Source organism: Dermochelys coriacea, chromosome 6, assembly GCF_009764565.3.
Source record: "Dermochelys coriacea isolate rDerCor1 chromosome 6, rDerCor1.pri.v4, whole genome shotgun sequence".
Classification (NCBI taxonomy): domain Eukaryota; kingdom Metazoa; phylum Chordata; order Testudines; family Dermochelyidae; genus Dermochelys; species Dermochelys coriacea.
Genome location: NC_050073.1, coordinates 70,376,142 through 70,393,177, shown reverse-complemented (window position 1 = coordinate 70,393,177; position 17,036 = coordinate 70,376,142). Strand labels below are relative to the sequence as shown.

General features: G+C 40.1%; 1 protein-coding gene across 1 annotated transcript in view; it reads left to right on the top strand.

Moving 5' to 3' along the window:
• Positions 1-17,036, top strand: part of RYR3 (ryanodine receptor 3) — a 529,369-nt gene that overhangs the window by 316,611 nt on the left and 195,722 nt on the right. The window contains exons 51-57 of the mRNA XM_043516837.1: positions 2,336-2,499; positions 4,959-5,037; positions 8,064-8,153; positions 9,695-9,841; positions 12,627-12,689; positions 16,661-16,736; positions 16,896-17,019. Of these exons, the coding sequence (XP_043372772.1) occupies positions 2,336-2,499; positions 4,959-5,037; positions 8,064-8,153; positions 9,695-9,841; positions 12,627-12,689; positions 16,661-16,736; positions 16,896-17,019 (743 nt within the window). The remainder of the gene's footprint in view (positions 1-2,335; positions 2,500-4,958; positions 5,038-8,063; positions 8,154-9,694; positions 9,842-12,626; positions 12,690-16,660; positions 16,737-16,895; positions 17,020-17,036) is intronic.

The following is a 17,036-nucleotide window of genomic DNA, read 5'->3' as shown; positions in this document are numbered from 1 at the left end:
GTATATTATTGTGAAGGGGGGACAGAGTCCATTGCATATATGAGGGCTCACAAGTTTACATATCAGGATGCAGAAGTCATAATGTGTATATGATTTAACAGGAGGTAATAGAATCTGCATAAAGCACTGACATAAACAACTAAACCCATGGTAAAATTGTTATTCCTATGTTTCCAGACAAAAAATAATGTGTTTCTGTAGTTTTGCTGGACCCTGCATGACTCAGCTACCAAAAAGCCCCATTCTAGAAGGCAAACATTTTTCTGCATTGCATTTTCAAAGCATGGGCTCAAGGCTTTGGCACTCAACCTCTTCCATCTATGATTAGGGTAGAATAAGAAATGGTATCTCCCTGATATGAAGAGGACCACTCACAATGAGGACATAATATTGGACTCATAGTAATCCAGGTTTTGCAATTGACCACAAAGTTTGACAAATTGGAAACCAAAGTAATCAGGCTACCTGTACTCTGCAGATGAGTTCCTGCAGTACAGTCTTGTTCTGTGGTAGTGTTGAGATATCCTGATATGTCTCAGTGTTCCAGTGAAGACATCTAAAAGTTGGTAACCCAGTGGATTTTAGGATTAAAGTGTCTTCCAATTATTCACTCAGCTCTCCATTATGCTTTGTAAATGAGTGTGCTCAGATAACAATAGACTCGGTATATTAGGCTCTAAGGCCTTGTTTACACTATTGATTTTAGTGATATTTCCCGCCATTGCACTACCACAAGTGCAGCTCCACCAATGGTAGCAATGGCATGAGAGCCTAATGTAGATCAACAGCCAACATCTTCATCATTATGTCATCTTAACCTTGTTCCAAATAAGTCTAGATGACATGAAATACAAACATTGATGCCCAATCTATGGTAGAGTCCCCCCCGCCCCCCCCACCCCAGTACTGTCATTAGTAGCAGTGCAAATATGGGAAATTTCTCTAAAATTGCCAGTGTACAGTGTCTTCCTTCATTCTTCTCAATAAATAGACGTTTGTAGGTTTTAAATGTTGATGGTCTCCAACTACTTAGATGATGTAATTTACTGTGACCTAGCTCCCATTTATTTTCCAGTATATGACATAGAATTAGTCAAGTCTTTCAGGCAGAGCAAGCATGGGAAAATCACTTTTTAGCACCTCAACACCTGGGTTTTCCAAGGTGCAATCTACAATACCACCATGTCATATTGACAGCCAGAATTCTCCATGAATCTCAGAAAAGCTTTTCCTTAACTTTTTTTTAGCATCCAAATGTCAACAGGGGTAATCATTCAAGTTTATAGGATTATATAGCACCGCAGTTTTTCATTACCGACACAATGAAAGGCCTTCGTTCCTAAATTTTCCTAAATGTAAGTTTTACCTAAATTCCATCCTCATTTGGTGCCTATGCCCTAATGGCAGGAAGGTGACCAACTTATAAGTAGGGGCCATGCCCAGGCTGTCCTAACAAAAGATTACTATTAACAATACCTAGCTCTTACATAGTGCTTTTCATCAGTAGATCTCAGAGCACTTTACGAAGGAGGTCAGTATCATTACCCCGCTTGTATAGCTGTTGAAACTGGGTCACAGAGATGTGAAGTGATTTGCTCAGGGCCACCTAGCAGGTCAGAGCTGGGAATAGAACCAAGGTTTCCTGGGTTCTAATCCAGTGATCTAGGTACTAGGCCACACTGCCTTAGAATAGGTAGCTAAAAGACACTACATGTGTACCATATCAGTTTGCTGAGGGTAGGTTTCTTATATGGGAATTGTGAAGTGCTAGTTCTCTCTCTAATTTGAGTTAGAAGAGAGAATGTGCTAATTCAGCTCCAGCTGGTACAAGTTTGGAAATGTATGAAATGCCTTTACTATGGCAGAAGTCCATTTCTTTTGACCTATGTGATTTAAGCAGAACAGTGTTTAGGAAGAGTGAAGAAGAGACGACAAAATACTACACATGTCCTATAGATTTTGGAAGTTCTATACATGTTAAAGCTATTTTTTGTGGATAGCCAAGTTTTACCTGAACAGGCTGACACATTCTGAAAATATTTGATGTCTATTTGTAGGTCTTTCAGGTCCATGGACAATTTAAGGCTTGTGCATGTAAAAGGATTGTGTAACATTCAACATTTAGTTTGAAGAGAGCCTTAAACAATGCATCAGTTTCTCTGTAGGAGCATACACCTTTATGCTGGCATGAGTTTCTGCTGTGCGCTTGACTTTGAAATATTCTTCATTATTTGACTGCATCTTCTAGTTCTGCTCCATATGGCTGTCTTGCTTTCACTAACATTTTGCATGTTTTTCTATTGAACTTTCCAACCAGTTCCTATCTCTCCTGCAGAAGTATGATCCAGAGCTCTTCCGAATGGCCTTGCCTTGTCTAAGTGCTATAGCTGGGGCTTTGCCTCCAGATTATTTAGACACCAGAATTAGAGTAACTTTGAAAAAGCAGACTTCAGTGGATCCAGAGGGAAACTTTGATCCCAAACCTATCAACACAGTCAAGTGAGTCATGGTAACCATACAGGTTTTTCAAATGTCTCTTGTGCCACTTATTGCCAATACCTTTCTTTTCCTTTGGTTGAAGAGAACTGACTGGCACATGATTTCTTAAATGATACCAGTGCCCTCCATAACTAATTTGGGGAACCTTGCTCCCTCCTGTCAGGCACCAAATATGCCTCCTCTGCAATTTATATTTAGAATGTATATAGCACTTTACATGCCCCAAAGTGCTCTGTAAACACTAAATAAGTCTCACAATAAACCTGTGACGTAGGGCTAGATTCACAAAGCGATGTAGCTGCCTAATTGCCTCTTTAGGTACCAAAGTCCAACATTTAAATGCCACTGACATTCACAAAACCATTGCTCAGCTGCTGAGTAGTCCCATAGGTGCCTACATTTCCTAGGCACCTAGGTTTCTGCCAGTGGGCATGTGCAAAACTGCCTAAACCTACTGGCACTAACCTGCTTGGATCCCTAGCTCACACCTCAGCTTCAGCAGGATTCTTAAAACCATCTCAGTTGTGGGGGCGGATCTGGTAGGTGTGCTCTGAGCATGCCTAACCTTCACAAAAGATAGGTGGGAATGAGAATTTTGAGGTTAGCTGATATCCCAAGAGAGTCCCCTAATCACTACGTATAGCCTGCTCTGGGTTGCGTCTCTGTGTCTCCTGTTGAAGCTGTTCCACTTTGTATAAATAATTAAATATTCTTTGGGTTAAAGTGTGTGTGAGAGAGAGATTGACTATAGCCCAGTGGTTAGGGCACTCGCCTGGAATATGGGAGAGGCAGGTTTGAATTCCCACTCTGCCTGATTTGGAATAGGGACTTGAGTGAAGATTACCCATCCTCCAGGGGAGTCCCCAACCCCGCAGGCTATTGGCTATTCTGGAGCAGGTCTCTCTTAATTGCTCATCTCAGAGTGTTCCACTTTATGTAAAGAGTTAAATATTTCTTGGAGCAGAGACTTGAACCTTACTCTCTCACATCCCAGCTAAGGGTGCTAACCAGCATGCTGTAGAGTCAGTCTCTCACTTTTTTCATTCTCTCTTGCTCTCGGACCTAAGGCCAGGTTAATTAGCAAAGAGGAATAGCTTCAACAAGTGAGATTGTGAGAGCCCTACCCTAGGATGGGCAGGGATGGTGTCCCTAGCCTCTGTTTGCCAGAAGCTGGAAATAGGCAACAGGGAATGGATCACTTGATGATTACCTGTCCTGTTCATTCCTCTGAAGTACATGGCATTGGATATTGTCAGAAGATTGGATACTGGGATAGATGGACCTTTGGTCTGACCCAGTATGGCCATTCATATGGTCTCCCAATAAATGGTGGTTAGGGCTCCATCCTAGGAGGGTGGAGATCTGGATTCAAGTCCTTGCTCCAAATCAGACGGGGGTAGGAGGGAGGGTTGAAAAACAGGTTGTCCAAATCCCTGGTGAGTGTCTTAACCACGGGATTGTTGGCTATAATTGCAAGTGTCTGTCTCTTGGTTATTTTTCAAAAGAAAGGACTGCCCTGCCTCAGATTAATGAGAGTTAATTGCCTAAACACCTTTATGGCCCTTCCCCTTCCCTCTACATTTTACTCCTGGCTAGCTCAGGCAGCTCCCTGCTTAGCTTGCTGGCTTCTGTAAATCTCCTTCTTAGGTTCCTAATTCTCCCCATGCAGTGATGGAGAGCCTGGGCACCTAACTCACGGCTATTAATTCCACTGGGCAGCAGGGCACCTGGGAGTGAGGTGTTACCAAGCCAAAGTCCTCTTTATGAATCAAGTCACTGAGTACGAAAGCCAAATCCAAATACTCTGGTTATATACTTAGATAATACTCTTTTGTTTCTCTCATGATTTAGAGGGGTGAACTATGCCTGAGATGGCTCAAGGCTGCTAAAATCTCACAGACCAACGTTGCTATTAGTCTATGCCAGGTTATGACAAAATCTTCACTCTGTGTGTGAATTTGTCCTGTGTAATTATAAGTCTCAGACGTCAAAGTAAATAAGTTGACTTATTTAATAGAGAAGTATGGTGTTCCTAGGAGTACCGTTGCATTCTCAAAATACGTTTCTAGTAATCTTTAGGCAGCAACTGAAGATTATTATTGGGTCATTAAAAATTAACATTTTTCCTCCTCATGGAACACATCAAAACATTCATCCTAGTAGTACATGTACTAAAAACCACAAAGAATAAAAGAAAAATCTTTTGGACATGGCTTAGCAGGTGTATTTCCTCTTACTACAGTTCTTAAATGCTCCAGTGTTCATGCATTTGAAGAAACTCATGTCACTATAACATTGGTTTTGGTTTGAGTTATTCCTTGTAAATGGAAATGTAATTAAAAAGCATGATTACTTGTTTACCTCTTGAGATGAAACATTTTGACTGTTGGTGTCTCATTTATTTATATGTCAGGTTGGAGTAAGATATGGTTAAATGACCGTGCTCTCTTTGTTTGTAGCCTTACTCTTCCTGAAAAATTGGAGTATATTGTTAGCAAGTATGCTGAACATTCTCATGACAAATGGGCCTGTGACAAGGTAAGGATTATTATAAAACTGACAATTGTCAGAAAAGGACAATTAAAGAGCATTGAGGTTGACTACTGGAAATTTATCCAATTTATCAAAGTGAGAGGCTTGCCATTCATTAAGTGTGCATTATACTAGAGCAGCACTTTCCTGGAGTGTCTACAGATGTTGGTGGAAGTTACTTTTTACATTAATTTGAGAATTTCATTTTTAAAACAGTGTCCGGGGGAAAAAATTGTGTGGGAGTGTGTAAAGCATAGTTCTTTAAACAGAAATGCCAGTCTCACACAGTTGAAGTTAACTTTGATGTTGAGATTTATTTTATGTTGGCTGGAACCTCTAAAGTCAAATAGGTTCTATTGCAATAGCTTTGAAGTCAAAGAGTGGACCTGAGAAGCCCAATCTCCTTTATAATTTTAAAAAGCTTAATTAGGCCCCTTCTTCCTCTCTAGATATATGTAAAAAAAGGTCTCTTAGGTGTTCATTCCCTCACAGTTCTCCATGTGTGCCCTATCTTTGTGCTGGTTGTCTATTTCAGTGCTTGGCAAGAGTGGAATATACAGGGAGCTGCAATTGTGGCATGAAAAGTATGCAAATACCTTTCAGAGTTTTCCTGAAGCTGTCATCTGGGATTTCAGATTCCACTGTCTTTTTAATGTTCATTTGGGCAAAAATAAAGCTTAATCAGGTTCCTGGATTTTCCATTAAATTATGTTAAATTTGTTAATATTATAGGAGATAAGTAATAGTTCAGCCCTTTGTTTCCTAGTATGAATTTCAAACCTCTTATTCTGGCATGGAAAGAAATTGGAAAAACTGAGAGTCTTTTAAACAAGTCTGGCCACATGCACTTGTGTGCGCGCGCGCACACACATACACTTCATTAAATACAATAAATAGTGGTTAAGATTGCATAAGGAAAAAGCCCTTAAAAGCAAGAAAATAAGTTTTCCTTCTTTAACTTTCCTTAACAGCCACAATCACAATAATCACTCTCACTGACCGTCTCTGTACCTCTCTTAGAAACTCACTTGCATCTACAACAGGTAAAGAAACACAATCATCTAACTTGAACTAAAATGCAAAAACTTTTCCTCCACACTCTCTGCCCTATCCTCTCCCTTTGTTGCCCCACAGCATGGGGGAGATCAGAAGGTCATGCCATTCACTAATTCTCTCTTCTCCCAATCCTCCCAAGCTCACAGAACTTGCCTTTCCAGCCTAAAAGTGGTGCTGGTCTGATATACCACCTTTGGTTCATCAGACTGGGACTTCTGTATCAGCCAACCGCAGGTATTGCACCCATTGGTGCCTCAGGAGTGGAGTGGCAGCTTGTTTACTGAGACATCTCTCCCATCTCCTGATATGTTGGGTGAGGGCAAGGTGGGGTGCGGAAAGACTTCCCACTGAATCTGTCTAAGGAGCTGATCTAACATGTCTGCTTCTCAGACAGCTTTCTCTTGCATCATTTGTTGTATGGAATGGAGTTGCCAGCCTTGTGTGGCATCATTCAGTTTAGCAAAGGGATAGCATCTGTGTTCAGAGGCTTGCAACTGATTGCTACTGGATAAAAAAAAAGGTGGGGGGGTTGTAGTTTGGATGACAGGGATTTTTAGGTGTAGGGGTGCATTAGATTAGGTGTAAAGGTGTTATAAAAAGTGAGATAGCTCTGCTCATTTAGAAAGTAGCTGAGTAGTAGAAAGAACTGGTGTGGGTCCACGTCTGCTATAGTTTAGAGGAGTTTTTAAATAGGGAACTACAAACTGTTTAAAGACCGTGAGAAGTCTTGTAAGTCTGAAATTTAGGTCTACTATCTTTGTCCAGTATCAGGGGGTAGCCGTGTAGTCTGTATCCACAAAAACAACAAGGAGTCCGGTGGCACTTTAAAGACTAAGAGATTTAATCCTGATTCACATGCCTGCCACTCTTGAGAGCATTGATGCTTACAAAAGCCTTCACTCATGTTGAGTGTTTGAGTGAATGATGCTTGCATGCAGAGGGGATGGAATAAGTGGCCTGGTGCCTACACTTATGTAGTCCAGCATTCTATATTTGTTGGTTCATAGCCTAGCTGAGATTTTAATGTTTTTATGTTGTTTAACACTTTATTTTAGGACTGATTTTTTTTTCTCTGTCACAGGAGAGTTGAAAAATAATGCTCTATAATTTAAGGGAAGTAGGATGGGGTTATATTTTGGGCCTGCCAATCTTCACAGTATCTCTGTTAATGTTTTCTTCAGTTTCTGTTTATCTAACTCCACCCACTTCTGACTTCCTTTGAACCATTAGAATTGCAACTAGTTCTCCGCCAGTTATTCCCAAAAGTGCTGGTAGTAAATAGCCTCAGGATAATGAACACATGAAATGAAATCACCCATTTAAAGACAAGTTAACTTTTGATTCTGAAATAAAAAGACACTAGATTGATTTTAGAAGAATGCAGAATAAGTAGCAGGCATGAAACTACTGTTGTTTCATTTGAACATTCCACTAAAGGAATACAGCTCTATCTTTTTTAATAAATGAGAATAAGAGTCACACAAACTTTGATAATAGCTTTTTTTCTGGGCCCATTTGTAAAAGAGGAAAAGAGGGCATCAAAATCTATTTTATATTTAGTCAGTAAAAAATCTGAAGAAATAATCTCAAAATTTCTTTCATTGTTATCTGCTTATATATAAAAAAAAGCAGTAAGAGAGAGAAGCAGAATTTAAACAGCTATATATCATAAAAGTCTTAGGGATAAATGAAGAACAATAACCAAGAATAAAAACCACTTTTGGTCAAAATAACCAGCCATGACACAAGGAAAATATCTGAAGTCTGTGTTTTAGGGGGTAGGCCTGTAAAATATAGAAGGGACAGTGTTTTGGGAATCCCTGGGTAGAGACATTTTCCAGGTGTGACACACAACTGATGTTTAGGTAGATATGCAGTACTGTATGTCACATATTAAAATGACTAGTTCATTTATGATTGTTCATTTACATTATTCATATAAGAAAAAAAGTTTAAAGTATATTTCATGTTTTCAGAGTAATAGTGGATGGAAATATGGTGTTTCATTGGATGAAAATATGAAGACACATCCGTTAATAAGGCCTTACAAAACATTAACTGAAAAGGTAATGGAGGAAAGCTTATAGTTCTTAATAGCATAAATCAGCATGGTTCTAGCCCAATTTTCATTAATCCTTTTTAACAAGCACATGAAATAAAGAGAAGAAGTGGGGAGAGCCAAATCATATTGTATTTCAGTTAATGACAAGAATTGTAGGTTAGACTATTTGCTTTGTAATCTATGCAAGAAGTCTGGATTTGATTCCCCAGTCTCTCTCTCTCTCTCACCCTGTAGAGCAACTGATGCTGGGAGTATTGTGGATGTAATGCTCTCAGCCCTTTGTGGAGGAGAGAACCCTTTTTATCCCTCCTGTGGCTGAGATAAAGGTATGAGTGAAGATCTCTGAATAGAGATCTCTCCTCAGCCAAGGCAGATCATTTCTCTGCTGAAGGTGTGGAGGGTAGAAGGGGAAACTCCTCTGCAGTAAAACATTTCTAACATTGTTTGTAGGTGAACTGTTTCTTGACCAGGAATGAGAGTCTTCTAGCGGGTAGGGCAGTGGATGAAGTCAGGACTGTTGGTTTCTGCATGCTCTTCTAGTGACTGCCTATGTGATTTTGGACAAGTCACTTAACATTACCCCCTCTTTACCTCATTTGTCCCATTTGAGAAATGGGGACAGCTACATTCACATGGATGCTGAAGACTTAATTAGCTGAGGTTTGTAAAGTATTTTGAGATCCTTGGACACAATGCACTATAGAACTCCAAGACATTATTATTATTATTATTATTATTATTATTTGCATTATAATTAAAATATTTTAATATTTGTTATTCTGAGATCATTTATCTTTCTCATTTGAGGAGAGGATATTTAATCACTTCTTACACACTGTGTTTACTTTATAAACATGCCATATCCTGTAGCTATTAATGGTATGGTAACTACTTCTAAGAGTTGGATAATGAAACATTCAAATTTTCTTTGTCATAACGTTTTAAGACAAAAGACCTTTACTTCTCATAAAACCAGCAAGATACATTCCCTGCCAATAAAATTTAGTGGTGTTTGTATTTGCATCAAGGGGAGAATAGACCATTATGTTTTATGTTGATACAATCTGTGAATCAAAAGTTGGTGGAAGAAGGGACTCTTGTGCTGACAAACTCAAATGTGTACCATGTAGAGATTTCACTGCAATAATAGCACCCTGGATTGGTGACTATTTTGTGGTAGAAGTACAGTACTATACATTTTCCTATTTGGTCAGAAAGACTAGTAAATAGTTTGCAAGCAGCTGCAAAATGTAAATACCATGGTCTGTTGCTTCAATGTTCACTTGTATGCTATGCTTAGTTTCTAATGCATTGTACTGTGTCCTAGTAATAAGTGTCCCAAGAGAAAGAAGTAAGCAATATGACTATTTCTAAAACTACTTGAAACAAAGAGCCAAATCCTATCCTCATTATACCTATAAAACATATATTGATTTTAATTGGGCTTTCCCCGGTGTAATTGAGGGCAGAATATTTCTCCATAGGCTTTTGCTAATTGCTTGTGAAACACTATATAATTATCCACTCATTTGTTTTTCTTTAAAGGAAAAAGAAATTTATCGTTGGCCTGCCAGAGAATCGCTTAAAACCATGTTAGCCATGGGATGGAGTCTAGAAAGGACCAAGGAAGGAGAAGCAATGGTACAGCAGCGTGAAAATGAAAAGCTCCGCAGCATATCACAGTCTAGCCAAGTAAGGCAAAACTGCTTAAAACCACAGAAATTGATCAATTCACTTGTTTACAGAGAATTGCCCCTAATATTGTATCATTTAAAAAGAAACTGCCACACTTATTAGTATTACTGTCATTTTTGGTATTGTAGCAGCTCCTAGAGGCCCCAGGTGAGATCAGAGACCCGATGCTGTAAAAACACATAGTATCTCATGAAACAGTGTCTTGATAAATTTTATATCATGTCTTGGTGGGGTGTTCTTGGAAATAAAGTTATTTTTACAAGACTGGGGAAGCTGGGATAAAACTGTTATTACAAGGGAATGGAGCTTTCATATATGGAGGCTTGTAGTAGGTGATAAGGAAGTAGGATTAGAAGTGACTAGTATGGTTCTGTTTGCTGAAACCTAATTAGTTACACATTAAAACAACTACTGTAGATATTATTTGCAGTCACATACCATAGTGATAGATGTCTTATAATTTGAAATAACAATTATAACTAAAATGTGTTGAAAGGGCTGACCAAATGAAAAAGATAAGCGTGACAGGCATAAGGAGGGTCCTTATGGCTCTGAAGCATTCTATCCCAGATTCCCTAATAAATTGAGGTGGCATCAACCTAATCACTGGGACAACAGAGTTGTAGGTGAAGGTAGGATCAAGGGAAGTTCCTTGCATGGCTCAGAAAACTTGAAAGACAGCACCTGAATCCCTTTGGAAGCTGATTCCCTATAAAAAAGGCAGGTGTGGGGCACTGCTAAATGAAAGATAAACCTATAAAGAGAAGGCAGTCTCTGAAGAAAGAATGCCCTCAGAAACAAGCTCCCTCCATTTCCTCTTGAATCTAGTTGGAGAGACTTGGGAATCAAGCCTTTTTTATATTCAGCCTAGAGGCACTAGGTGGGGTATTTGAAAGCTTTTGTTTAATATTAGTGAAACCTAATGATTGAAATATCTCTGAGAGGGTTTTTTTTTCTCTTGTTTAAGCAAAAGGGCCTCCAGTACTTTGTGGTAGGGAACTGGAAATGGGCCCATGACCATGTTAAATATATGAATATTGAAGTCTAATCCCTTTATTTTGTAGATCTTTGTGCTATCTTGTTTTAGCAGTTGCATCCCACTTTTTCCATCTGTGGAGGGTGAGAGTCCCAGTTGGCCAGTCTGTATTCCACCCTGATCCTGTGGCCTGCCAGGATATCAGTTGGCAGCTCCTTCACGGAGCACCCCCGCCCCCAACTCTTGCCCCTTTTTCAGTGTGAGGGACACCCTGGCACACATTTACATCGATTGCGCCAGGTTTCAGCCCCTTTTCTGGCTCCTCCAGAACCTTCTCCTCAGGTTCTGGCTGCACTTCTCCCCTCACCTCCTGATATTTTGCACATCTCATCCATAGCTCCATGAAGTCATGAGACCTCCTCGTCAGCCTCCTCCTGGCACTGGTCAAGGTGGCTGTCCACCATACCAGGAGGAGGATGCTGGATGGGGAGGTGCTTTGTGACTCTGGATCCTATTTGCACTCCTCCCTTCACTCACATATCCGGGCAGAGTTCCTCTGAGCCACACCCACTGGCTCTCTGGATGCTTTCAAGGAGAAGTGGGTGCTGTTTGGGGTTCTCTGCTCAGTGTCCCCCTCTGGCTCCCTGCTTTTGCCCTGTGACTTTCACTCCCTTCCCTGTTTTATGTCAGTTGTCCCCCAAAATTACTTGGTATCTGTGGGGAGGGACCTTTAGCTGTGGGTAGACTTGTGCCCTCCCATTCCCAGATTCCCAATCGGTGCATCTCACTTTTTCCTTAAATATGGTTTTTATTGTATTTTGTTATATACTTCTTTATAGAACTGATAGATGCCTGTCTGTATACAGTAGAATTGGCTGCCATCAAATTTGGTGTACATTTCTCAAATAAAGAATCTAAGAAATTAATCTCCAAAAGCTTATTTCACTTGCTGATGTGAATCTCTAGCTCAATGGTGACCTGGATTAGTGAGAAGCCTTGAATATATTTTCTTCGCCTCTGCCTGGGTACATACTCATACTGTGTGGTGTGTGTCACAGAGTGGCAGTGTCACACATACAATTGAACATGCTCAGAAGCTTACAGAGGCAAATTCATAAGGATCCTGCATCTGTATCATTGAAGCCAGTGGAAATTTTTTCATTGACTGGTCAGTGGGACAAGACAAGGCCCAAGGAGATAGGCAGGTTATCTGTTTGTTGCAGCTAATCACCCTCTGATAGCCTTATCATGTAATGTGCATATATATTTTAAATGTCCTGTTAGAACTATTACAAGAAGAACAAGTTCTCTCTGAAAAAGTCTGTTTACATTTTACATAATCCATATTATCACCTTTAATTGCATTTTTGAAAATAGACAATATACATTACCAGCACTAGATAACATCACATAAATAGAAAACTGTTTCAAACAGCCATGTAAATAAGGGTATGAGCATGTAAAGAAAAATGGACACAATTCAGCAGATCATTTAAGCATATGAATAGTACCATTGATTTCAGAGTGACTGTCCACATGCTTAACCGTAATCATGTTCTTAATTGGTTTGCTGCATTGGGGCCTGATGAACAAAATGAGCATGTAAAGAATAAATATAAGTGTATTATAGCCTCTGTTGTAGGTTAAACATCCATGATATGTTCATCTCTGTACAAGACACAAAGGCAAACATGATTCTTACTCAAAGGGCTTCAGAAATCTAAATAGTTTAATTCTATTTTTGTTGATAATAGAAATGAAGTAAATAGTTTAAAAACATCAATAACTCTTCCATTATATTTCCAGGGAAATGGATACAGCCCAACACCACTTGATCTTTCTAATGTTGTACTCTCTAGGGAGCTCCAGGTGTGTATAATATTCTCAGTGTATTCTGCAGAAAAAAATATGAAGTGACCTATCAACATGTAGGGTCACATCTTGAAAGGAATGTGTAATTGGTGTGCCTACAAAAACCTGCATGTGTGTGATTGCAAATGTGTATCTGTGTGTACACTTACCCATTTTATGCACATATGTAGGGTTTTATGAGTACATGTACATGTCTGTGAGTACACTTGTTGCACCCTCCTGTACAAATAGGTAGATACTGCATTTGTTCTCAATTTTGCAGGGTCAGTTAACATGAGTTCAATATGAGACGTCTACTGTTTGTTCTACTGATGGTGTTTCATGTGCTAGCTGGTATCGTCTGGCCTTCTAGAAAATATTGCAATGTAAAGCCCATAAGGGGACTGCAGGCAAAGCATTTTCAGTAACTGCCCCACGTCTTAGGAACCTATCTCTTGTCTTGGTTCTAAAGAGCCTGAGTAAATTAATATTCCAGGCATGTTCCAAAGCCCATGTATTTTCCCAGGCATTTAATAAGAGAGTGAGATATGATTGAGGTATGCCTTATAGAGGTTGCATTATTACTCCAAACTGTATGTGTTTTTAAGTACTTGCACCCAGATCATTGAAGGGGTCATTTTTACAAAACTAAACAAATAATGCAGTTCTGAATCAGAATAAAAATAAACAACTATTTCAAACAAATAAATGTTTTATCTCCGATAGAGCCCGTGCCTTCTCTCAGACTCCCCAACCTGGATCAGACCATGGTGGGGTGTTGGCCTTCTCCTCTCTCAGTCCTGCTGCTTCTGACCCTCTTTCCCTCCCTTTTCCCACTCTTTCTTCTCTTTCAAACGGTATTGCTTCTCACTCTTCTCCTTTCCCCCTCCATGTTGCTGACATCTACCATCCACCCAGTTCTTCCCCATCCATCCTCCTCATTCTGATTTTGACTCCTGGGTCTCTCTCTTCCTCTTCTCACAATCTCCGACACTCATCCTTGGTGACTTCATCTTCCATTTTGATGACCCGTCCAACCCCTTAGCTGCACGTTCTCTCGCCTCTTTGAACTGCAGCTCTGGTTCAACTCTTCCCACTCACCAAAAGACACTTAACTTGATCTTCACCAAGCACTAATCTCTCTCTGATCTCTCTGTTGATGAGTTCCTCCTCTCTGACCATCACCTGATCTCTTTCAGTATCACCCCTCAGTCCCCTCCCTGCTCCATGACTCCAGTCCATCAGTATTGATGACTTCTCATTTGCTCAGCTCTCTCCTCCCTTCCTTCCATTGATATGGTGGTTGATTCTCTCCATGCTTTGCTCTCCTTCACCCTTGACTTTTTGGCCCCGCTCTCCCATTGCCAGGTCTGCCCTACTAATACCCATTCCTGACTTATGCCCAACATCTGCTTCCTGTGCTCCTGTTCTCATGTTGTGGAGCTGTAACCCATTCCTGCTTGGCGTCCCCTTCTAGTGGCGCCTGGTACAGTTCAAGATTGAAGAGTCAGATACAGTCTTAGCTCAGAGGCATGTGGCTTTCAGCTCATGCAGTAGAGGCTGATGTATTTAGCTTCAGAGGTTCCAGGTTTGATCCTGTCCACTGCCAACCAGAGTCTGCCAGTGTAACAGAGCATCTCTGGCAGAAATCCCATGGCCTGCTGACATCTTCCATTACAAATCTGTTCTTTCTTTTTTGGTTCTGTCATCTTCCTAGCTAAACAACTCTGCTTTTCCAACTTAATGGAATCCCATGTCCTCAATCCCAGCTCCTGCTCTCCCAGAATTCCACCTATGTGGGTGCTCTGGAGTCACAAGTTAACTCTCCCAGGACACATGATAGATGTAACACACAACACACACACAATTCTCTTTACTTAACAGCACAAGAGATGCATAGAATATTTAGAATACAACAAACACTGTGAATACCATTTCTTTCATCCTGGCTCACCCTTCCCTTGGGAGTCCATGGGGGACCATCTGAGTTCAGGTAAGCAGGGTTACCTCCAGCCTCTTCAGGCTCCTATAGCAACCTCCCTCCACTTGAGCTGGTGAAAATGGCCTTTTATAACCTTTTTAAAACCTTTGTCAGATCACTCCTGGAATCAGACTCCTCAGGTGATCACAGATCCACACAGGACCTCATTGCTAGTTGCCTCTCCCCTGACAAACCAGTTCTCCTGAATGGGAGCCAGCTTATTTTCTAGGGTGTTTATATTTGAATAGAAGATCATCCCATTTAACAATCCTCTATTGTCAGCCCTGAATTTCAGTCCCAACATGGAGCTAAAAAGACAACAGACAAGGCAATTGGCTCCCATAATCAAAATGGAGTTTTCAGTCTGATGAAGATACATGCAGAGATATCAAACAACATTAAGAAGTTGTGGAGACAAATTCCCAAAATCGTCACAGCTTCTGTGACTTTCCTCTCCTGGTTCTCCTCCTAACTCCCTCCTCACTCCTTCAGCTTGTTCTTCTGGCAGTCCTCCTCATTCCTTGTCCAACTTTTCGATGGGTATTATAGGATTCTGTCCTTTGTCCCTTTCTCTTCTCTCTCTACACCTTATCTCTGGGTAATCTTATTCACGGACACAAATTCAACTACTATCTCTGTGCTGAATACTCACAGATCTACATCTTTAATCTAGGTGTGTCTCCATCTGCCCAAGCTAAAATCTCAGCCAACATCTCCTTGTGGCTGTCGAGCCATCAGCTCAAGCTCAATATGGCTAAGACAGATCTTTTAATCTTTCCCCCAAAACCCTCTTCTTTCTCAGTCACTATGAATAGCACCACCATCTTGCCTATCACTCAGGCCTGTAACCTGGGTATTGTCTTTAAATTTGACATCTTCAAAGGTCCCCACATCCAGGTTGTGTCTACAGCTTGCTGATTCTTTCTTCGTGACACCTCTAAGATACGGTCTTTCCTATCCATTCACGCAGCTGTAATTGTTGTCGGGATTCTCATCATCGCATGTCTTGCTTACTGGAACATTGTTTTCTGTGGTCTTGACAATGCAATGTTATGCCAATCTATCCACTGAGAACGCTGCTACAAAGATAATTTTCTTAGCTCATTGCTTTGATCATGTCATCCCTCTCTTTGCACCATCTGCTAGCTCCCCTTTCTCTTTTGCATCAAACATAAGCTTCTTGTCTTCACAGTCTATCCCCATCCTACGTATCACCTCTCATTCGCTATCAAGATGTCAACTCTCACCTCTGACTGGCCAGTGAGGCCAACCTCTATAATCCATTTGTTAAATTTTCAAACAATTACTTTTGTGTTTTCTCCCATGCTGCCCCACATGCTTAGGATGAGCTCTCTATAAACATCTAGAAAGCTACCTCATTATCCTCCTTTGAATTGCCCCTTAAAACTCTCATTTGCCATGATGCTTACAATAACTTTACAACATTTAGGCTGCTGATGTGCTGAAACCATTGTCTGTCATGCTGACCAATATTGTTTTATTGTTTCCTTGTACTCCCCCATCTGTCCATTTGCACCTGTTGTCTTTTATCTTATACTCAAGCTTTTTGGAACAGAGATTGTATTTTTTCTGTGTTTGCACAGCACCTAAAACAAAGGAGTGCTTTTCCATGACCAGGGTTTCTTGGTATTACGATAATACACGTAATAATAATAATAATAACATTATTATTATTATTATTTATTATTGGTAAACATAATGATTTTAAGCATTCACTGATTCATGCTAGAAAACATCTCTGGATCTGAACTTGCCCTTCAATTATTGTTGTTGTTCTGAGTCAGACCCAGATAATGTTTCTATTGAGGCTAATGCTTTGTATATACACTAAATTAATTAATTAATGAGAAAAAATAGTTGATATCTTGTCTACAATGTTTCTGTATTTCAACTCAATTTTAAAGTATATTTATGTGGAATAGTGTTAGCTAAATTTTTATTCTATCACCTTTTAATTTTGGATTGCCTTTTCTTTGTGGCGATGTAGGGAATGGTTGAGGTAGTAGCAGAAAACTATCATAACATTTGGGCCAGAAAGAAGAAAATCGAATTGGAGAGCAAAGGTAAGAATAGAATCTGGTGAACCAGAAATGAAATGAGGGAAGGGGAAGAGTCTGAAAGAACAGAAGACAGCATACGACAATGCAAATTATGTAGTTCCCTTTATATTTGAAAAATAACATTACAATAGAAAAATTTACAGTTCTCTCAACTTTCCAAAGGAGGAGGCAGTCATCCTTTACTGGTACCTTATGACACCTTGACAGCCAAGGAGAAGTCTCGGGACCGGGACAAGGCACAAGAGCTATTTAAATTCCTTCAAATGAATGGCATTGTTGTATCTAGGTAAGCTGTGTATTTAT